General features: G+C 44.2%; 1 protein-coding gene across 2 annotated transcripts in view; it reads left to right on the plus strand.

Annotated features, from left to right (window-relative positions):
* Nucleotides 1-7549, plus strand: part of znf76 (zinc finger protein 76) — a 26907-nt gene extending 19358 nt beyond the window's left edge. For both annotated transcript variants that reach the window (XM_045705511.2, XM_045705512.2), the window contains exons 8-13: nucleotides 582-761; nucleotides 3484-3687; nucleotides 3775-3866; nucleotides 5713-5874; nucleotides 5999-6112; nucleotides 6277-7549. In XM_045705511.2, coding sequence (XP_045561467.1) covers nucleotides 582-761; nucleotides 3484-3687; nucleotides 3775-3866; nucleotides 5713-5874; nucleotides 5999-6112; nucleotides 6277-6366 — 842 coding nt within the window. In that variant the 3' untranslated portion in view covers nucleotides 6367-7549. The remainder of the gene's footprint in view (nucleotides 1-581; nucleotides 762-3483; nucleotides 3688-3774; nucleotides 3867-5712; nucleotides 5875-5998; nucleotides 6113-6276) is intronic.
* The last annotated feature ends 1674 nt before the right edge of the window (nucleotides 7550-9223 follow it).

Genomic DNA, 9223 nt, shown 5'->3' on the forward strand with positions numbered 1-9223 from the left:
ACACAGGTAGTAGGACACACACACAGGTAGTAGGACACACACACAGGTAGTAGGACACACACACAGGTAGTAGGACACACACACAGGTAGTAGGACACACACACAGGTAGTAGGACACACACAGGTAGTAGGACACACACACAGGTAGTAGGACACACACACAGGTAGTAGGACACACACACAGGTAGTAGGACACACACACAGGTAGTAGGACACACACACAGGTAGTAGGACACACACACAGGTAGTAGGACACACACACAGGTAGTAGGACACACACAGGTAGTAGGACACACACACAGGTAGTTTCTTTCCCCCACCACTACTTTTCCTCTTTCTGTCATTTTCTCTTTTCTTCAGTCTCCTCATCTCTGTATTTCTCCACTCTGTCTAGTCCTCTTACGCTCTTTCTCTTCCTCCTTTTTCTCCTGCCTCTCCTCCCCTCCTTGTTTCCCTCCCTCGTTTTGTTAGATGGGACAGTGTTTAGGTGTGTGTTCCAGGGCTGTAGGTGCTCTTTCCCCATATCTAATATCCCCCTCGTCTCTCTCCGTATCCTCCCCTGACACTTCTCCTTCTGTCAGGTGAGAAGCCGTTTAAGTGTCCGTTTGAGGGTTGTGGTCGTTCCTTCACCACCTCTAACATCAGGAAAGTCCACATCAGAACACACACAGGAGAGCGCCCCTACATGTGCCCTGAACCATCCTGTGGACGAGGCTTTGCCAGTGCCACCAACTACAAGAACCACATGAGAATACACACAGGTAAGACACACACACTACTAAAATCATATGAGAATACACACAGGTAAGACACACACACACACTACTAAAATCATATGAGAATACACACAGGTAAGACACACACACACACTACTAAAATCATATGAGAATACACACAGGTAAGACACACACACTACTAAAATCATATGAGAATACACACAGGTAAGACACACACACACACTACTAAAATCATATGAGAATACACACAGGTAAGACACACAGTACTAAAATCATATGAGAATACACACAGGTAAGACACACACACACACTACTAAAATCATATGAGAATACACACAGGTAAGACACACACACTACTAAAATCATATGAGAATACACACAGGTAAGACACACACACACACACTACTAAAATCATATGAGAATACACACAGGTAATAAACACACACTACTAAAATCATATGAGAATACACACAGGTAAGACACACACACACACTACTAAAATCATATGAGAATAGACAAAGGTAAGACACACACACACACTACTAAAATCATATGAGAATACACACAGGTAAGACACACACACACACTACTAAAATCATATGAGAATACACACAGGTAAGACACACACACACACACTACTAAAATCATATGAGAATAGACAAAGGTAAGACACACACACACACTACTAAAATCATATGAGAATACACACAGGTAAGACACACACACACACTACTAAAATCATATGAGAATACACACAGGTAAGACACACACACTACTAAAATCATATGAGAATCACACAGGTAAGACACACACACACACACACTACTAAAATCATATGAGAATACACACAGGTAATAAACACACACTACTAAAATCATATGAGAATACACACAGGTAAGACACACACACACACTACTAAAATCATATGAGAATACACACAGGTAAGACACACACACACACTACTAAAATCATATGAGAATACACACAGGTAAGACACACACACTACTAAAATCATATGAGAATACACACAGGTAAGACACACACACTACTAAAATCATATGAGAATACACACAGGTAATAAACACACACTACTAAAATCATATGAGAATACACACAGGTAAGACACACACACACACTACTAAAATCATATGAGAATACACACAGGTAAGACACACACACACACTACTAAAATCATATGAGAATACACACAGGTAAGACACACACACACACTACTAAAATCATATGAGAATACACACAGGTAAGACACACACACACACTACTAAAATCATATGAGAATACACACAGGTAAGACACACACACACACACTACTAAAATCATATGAGAATAGACAAAGGTAAGACACACACACACACTACTAAAATCATATGAGAATACACACAGGTAAGACACACACACTACTAAAATCATATGAGAATACACAGGTAAGACACACACACACACACTACTAAAATCATATGAGAATACACACAGGTAATAAACACACACTACTAAAATCATATGAGAATACACACAGGTAAGACACACACACACACTACTAAAATCATGGATCCCGGAGCCCCACACTACGGACACAGGTAAGACACACACACACACTACTAAAATCATATGAGAATACACACAGGTAAGACACACACACACTACTAAAATCATATGAGAATACACACAGGTAAGACACACACACACACTACTAAAATCATATGAGAATACACACAGGTAAGACACACACACACACTACTAAAATCATATGAGAATACACACAGGTAAGACACACACACACACTACTAAAATCATATGAGAATACACACAGGTAAGACACACACACACACTACTAAAATCATATGAGAATACACACAGGTAAGACACACACACACACTACTAAAATCATATGAGAATACACACAGGTAAGACACACACACACACTACTAAAATCATATGAGAATACACACAGGGCCCCCCCCTCAAGGCCACGGGGACACACACACACTACTAAAATCATATGAGAATACACACAGGTAAGACACACACACACACACACGGTCACCGGTGCCCACACACACTCTATATGAGAATACACACAGGTAAGACACACACACTACTAAAATCATATGAGAATACACACAGGTAAGCACACACACACACTACTAAAATCATGAGAATACACACAGGCCCCCCCTCAGAGCCACGGGACACACACACTACTAAAATCATATGAGAATACACACAGGTAAGACACACACACACACTACTAAAATCATGAGAATACACACAGGTAAGACACACACACACTAAAATCATATGAGAATACACACAGGTGAGAGGTTACATTACTGCTCTGTTAGATACTTAAGCAATAATGCAGTGGTATATGGCCAATATACCACAGCTAAGGGCTGTTCTTATGCACCACGCAACGCAGAGTGCCTGGACACAGCACTTAGCCGTGGTATATTGGCCATATACCACTGACCGCCGAGGTGCCTTATTGCTATTATAAACTGGTTACCAACATAATTAGAGCAGTACAAATACATGTTTTGTCATTCCCGTGGTATACGGTCTGATATACTACAGCTGTCAGCCAATCAGCATTCAGGGCTCAAATCACCCAGTTAGAATTGACATTAACTAAGTGCTCCACTCTATCTCCCTCTCTATATATCTCTCTCTCTCTCTCTCTCTCTCTCTCTCTCTCTCTCTCTCTCTCTGCACCCTCTCTCTCCTCTAGGGGAGAAGCCCTACCTGTGTACAGTCCCTGGTTGTGGGAAGCGATTTACAGAGTACTCCAGCCTGTACAAGCACCATGTGGTTCACACCCACTGCAAACCTTACACCTGCAACCACTGTGGCAAAACCTACAGACAGACCTCCACGCTGGCCATGCACAAACGCACCACGCACGGAGACTTTGAGGCCACAGAGGACGGGGAAGGTATGTAGACACACACACACCAGCTGAGGACAGAAGGTCTGAACAGTATTCATTCATTAATTGGCTGCTTCTCTGTCTCTGTTGCAGAAGCGGTGGATGACCAATCACAGGCCTCCTTTCTGGAGGGGGCGGAGCAGAAAGAGGATGGGTCGGATTCCCAGGTTATCATTGGTTCTCAGGTAGTTAATAATTTCCTATCTAGTAATTCAACTTGTGTGATATACAGTGGGGGGAAAAAGTATTTGATCCCCTGCTGATTTTGTATGTTTGCCCACTGACAAAGAAAGGATCAGTCTATAATTTTAATGGTAAGTTTATTTGAACAGTGAGAGACAGAATAACAACAAAAATATCCAGAAAAATGCATGTCAAAAATGTTATAAATTGATTTGCATTTTAATGAAGGAAATAAGTATTTGAACCCCTCTCAATCAGAAAGATTTCTGGCTCCCAGGTGTCTTTTATACAGGTAACGAGCTGAGATTAGGAGCACACTCTTAAAGGGAGTGCTCCTAACCGCAGCTTGTTGCCTGTAAAAAAAGACACCTGTCCACAGAAGCAATCAATCAATCAATCAGATTCCAAACTCTCCACCATGGCCAAGACCAAAGAGCTCTCCAAGGATGTCAGGGACAAGATTGTAGACCTACACAAGGCTGGAATGGGCTACAAGACCATCGCCAAGCAGCTTGGTGAGAAGGTGTCAACATTTGGTGCGATTATTTGCAAATGGAAGAAACACAAAAGAACTGTCAATATCCCTCGGCCTGGGGCTCCATGCAAGATCTCACCTCGTGGAGTTGCAATGATCATGAGAACGGTGAGGAATCAGCCCAGAACTACACGGGAGGATCTTGTCAATGATCTCAAGGCAGCTGGGACCATAGTCACCAAGAAAACAATTGGTAACACACTACGCCGTGAAGGACTTAAACCCTGCAGCGCCCGCAAGGTCCCCCTGCTCAAGAAAGCACATATACATGTCCGTCTGAAGTTCGCCAATGAACATCTGAATGACTCAGAGGACAACTGGTGAAAGTGTTGTGGTCAGATGGGACCAAAATGGAGCTCTTTGACATCAACTCAACTCGCCGTGTTTGAAGGAGGAGGAGGAATGCTGCCTATGACCCCAAGAACACCATCTCCACCGTCAAACATGGAGGTGGAAACGTTATGCTTTGGGGGTGTTTTTCTGCTAAGGGGACAGGACAACTTCACCACATCAAAGGACGGGGCCATGTACCATCAAATCTTGGGTGAGAACCTCCTTCCCTCAGCCAGGGCATTGAAAATGGGTCGTGGATGGGTATTCCAGCATGACAATGACCCAAAACACACGGCCAAGGCAACAAAGGAGTGGCTCAAGAAGAAGCACATTAAGGTCCTGGAGTGGCCTAGCCAGTCTCCAGACCTTAATCCCATAGAAAATTTGAGGAGGGAGCTGAAGGTTCGAGTTGCCAAACGTCAGCCTCGAAACCTTAATGACTTGGAGAAGATCTGCAAAGAGGAGAGGGACAAAATCCCTCCTGAGATGTGTGCAAACCTGGTGGCCAACTACAAGAAACGTCTGACCTCTGATTGCCAACAAGGGTTTTGCCACCAAGTACTAAGTCATGTTTTGCAGAGGGGTCAAATACTAATTTCCCTCATCAAAATGCAAATCATTTTATAACATTTTTGACATGTGTTTTTTTTTATTTCTTTGTTGTTATTCTGTCTCTCACTGTTCAAATAAACCTATTAAAATTATAGACTGATCCTTTCTTTGTAAGTGGGCAAAATCAGCAGGGGATCAAATACTTTTCCCCCCTACTGTAGATAGAAAATAGCATAAGCTCTCAGCTGTCCCACCAAAGACTGTGGATGCAATAGTTTTCCATTCCCATTCATTTGATTGCAGCATGCTCCGGTTTAGCACATTCTGTCAAGACAGTCTCAAGCTGTTGCATTTATCAGAGCTTTACTGTATTATAAAAAAAATGGTTGGTTCTCTGTCCTTCAGTTTGATTGGTTCTGTTCTGGCAGGTGGGTCTGTCGACAGAGGACCTACAGGCACTCAGCACGGCCATCACCATGGTAACGCAGGACGGCACAACCATTTCCCTGCCGACCCACCAGACGGACATGGCCGCCATGGGACACCACCACATCACCATGGTTACAGGGGAGGGCAAGGAGCTGCAGCCGGTATGTTGCACACACATCTTAGCCCACACTAAGCTATCTGTGAATCAGTATTTGCTCTTGCATGTCAATGATTGTACTGTAAAGTGGATCATCATGTTATTGGTGGTTTGTCTTTCCTCTCCAGGTTGCCATAGTGACATCGGAGGGTATTATGACAGGCAGCTTGCAGGGCTCCGGCCCTCACTACCAGCAGGTTGCACTGCTGGCCACGGCTAACGGCACCCAGATTGCTGTTCAGGTCGGTATAGAGTGCACACACCGAGATTAACAACCTGTAAGTGGCACTCTGAGCATTACACGTGAGGGGGGGGGGGGGGGGGGGGGGGGGGGGGGGGGGGGGGGGGGGTGTGTGTGTGTGTGTGTGTGTGTGTGTGTGTGTGTGGTGTGTGTGTGTGTGTGTAGCTGGAGGAGCAGCAGACGTTGGAGGAGGCCATCAGCATGGCGACAGCTGCCATCCAGCAGGGAGGGCTGGTTCAGGATGAGGACACATGAGAGGGGAGCTGCTGAGACACACCTACCCCCCCCAAACAGAGCATCTTTCCCTGGGTACGACACGGGTACCTGCTCCCCTTAGCGCCGACCAGCTCCACAGCACTCCTGGAGCCCTGTCTCCTGCCACAGACACAAAGTGAGCAGAACTCCTATCTCGGAACTCAGAACCAATCAGAGAGAGACTCCGAGAAGCCGTTGTCATGGAGACTGGCTTTAGAATGTTCAGATGTGAGCATGAGCAGATTGATCTTTCTTTGTTTGTTTTAGCCACAATACAGTAGCATACTCATCCTGCTGCTTCTGAGAAGCAGCACCTGCGCTAAAGCTAGCTCCAGTTTGATTTTACCTCTAGTCTTCATAATCATGATACAATAATGGATAAAAGCGTCTGCTTAATGGCATATCATGATACAATAATGGATAAAAGTGTCTGCTAATGGCATATGATACAATAATGGATAAAAGTGTCTGCTAATGGCATATGATACGATAATGGATAAAAGCGCCTGCAAAATGGCATATCATGACACGATAATGGATAAAAGCGTCTGCTAAATGGCATATCGTGATACAAGAACGGATAAAAGTGTCTGCTAAATGGCATATCGTGATACAAGAACGGATAAAAGTGTCTGCTAAATGGCATATCGTGATACAAGAACGGATAAAAGCGTCTGCTAAATGGCATATCGTGATACAAGAACGGATAAAAGCGTCTGCTAAATGGCATATCGTGATACAAGAACGGATAAAAGCGTCTGCTAAATGGCATATCGTGATACAAGAACGGATAAAAGTGTCTGCTAAATGGCATATCGTGATACAAGAACGGATAAAAGCGTCTGCTAAATGGCATATCGTGATACAAGAACGTCTGTTTTGGTTTTGTATTTCTCTGACTGCAGTGAGTTTTCCAGTACTGTGTACTTCTGCGTCTACTCTGAAGTTTTGGTTTGGAGAGTGCTCTTAAACAGATGGATTCTTTCAACTGAAACACTTGTGAAACGGTTCACAGAGGTAGACTGTCCGTCTGAGGAGCTAAAAGTTGGCCTTGTCTACGTCATTGAAGAAATGAACTGCAAAACTACAGAACCCAATATCAGCGGTATCAAGCTGCGTCGTGTATCTGGATCTATGCTGATGTTGCCGAGGTGTACATTTGTCAATAAATAGCTTTACCTTTGCTGTGTGTCTCACAATGCTTTTTTGGCTGATATTATTTATCTAATTATTCTTTTCACCACCAGAGGGCAGACTCACACCTAAAATACCCCTCAACCAAGAAAATGTTTTTGAGAAAGACCTGTCAGCTATGGTGTTTTCCTTCTTTCAGAAAGATTAGCTTCTTTGATTATGTTTACAGACTTAAGTCTCTCCTATGAGATGTTTTGTTCATGGCATAATGTTTATGTTTAAAAGTAATTTTTTAACAAGACAAAGACAGTAACACCATAAAACGTCACTGTACAAACAGTGCATCTTAATGTAATAATAGGTCAAGGAAACAGGAGAGACATAAGTCTTCAATGATAATTCACTCATTCATGCATGTTTTAATGAAACAATTCAAGTCATGGCTAAAGAAAAAAGGGTGGAAAAATAAACTGGGAATAAAACAAACGGGGAAGACAAAACATGAGGTCACCATTGAATCTTTGCATTCCACCACTAGCTGTCTCCACCTCTCTCATTTGTTATGTGTTGCCACTTGTTGTGCCCACCCCCTCCCTGCACCCTCCAGCCTGCCTGCCTCTCACACAAAGGGGCAGATGGCCAAGCAGCAGCCCAGCCCTCTCATCCCCAGGATCAGTGCATTCCAGCCCCGCCACACTCCAACTAGTCCCCCCTTTATCATGACTGTCGTGGTGGTGGTGGTAGTTGTTCAGGCCAAGAAAATGAACTAAACACGGAGGTATGGTGATCTGGATCTCATCGCTGTTCAGAAGGAGGAGAGCCTTTAACGACAGTGTTTTGGTCACATTCCCCTGCTCAGACTTTACATCCATCAACCAATGGTCGTATGCCACGTCATCGACTGACAGATTGCTATAACATATGTTGTGGTTATCTGATACGTAAAATATAGTACCTTTCCAGGTGTAGTTAGATCTGTAATGCGTCAGCAACGTCTGAGCAGAGGAACACACCCATAATCAACACCAGCTCCCACCAGGCAGACCACAGGACACACCAAACCCTTCCTCCTCTCCACCCTTCCTACTTCCTTTCCTCTGCTTTGCTGCTCTGTTCTCCCTCGACAACAGCACCTGATTGGCGGGGGGCGGCTCTGACATAACGCCTCATCGGGACCAACAGCTGCAGTGAGTGAGAGAGAGAAGGTAGAGAGAGCAGAGGCAAAGGAGTTGGTGTAAAGGGAGAGTGAGAGGTGAAACAGTAAATAGAGAGATTTGAGACAGGAGAACCGAGGAGAGATACAAAGAAAGACACGTAAGAGGAGGTTAGGAGAAATATAGAGCAGAGCCAGAGAGAGGAGCTTTGGACAACCTACTCTATTGTGGTCCTCCCAGCTCTCCGTGCTCCCTCGCTTCCTGTAGTTCTTGTGTTTACTGACACGTGTTAGAGCGGCCTTGGCTGCATCCTGTCTCTGAGAGGAGAATGAGGAGAATAGGGCTTACGCCTAGTACACACACACACACATCTCAAGACCTAGCACCAAAACGCACTCAAATCTCACACACTTTCCCACACACAAACTCCCTGAAGTCAAACACTCAGCGAACCCCCCTTATAGCCTATAATCACCTCCTTCAGCTAAGTGATGCCAGACTAGTGTTTCAGAAATAGTGCGTTGGGACTGGTGGGTTGGGGAGGATTCCCTTCAGATTACAATTTCAGG

This window comes from Salmo salar, chromosome 22 (genome assembly GCF_965601325.2).
Source record: "Salmo salar chromosome 22, fSalSal1, whole genome shotgun sequence".
Lineage (NCBI taxonomy): Eukaryota > Metazoa > Chordata > Actinopteri > Salmoniformes > Salmonidae > Salmo > Salmo salar.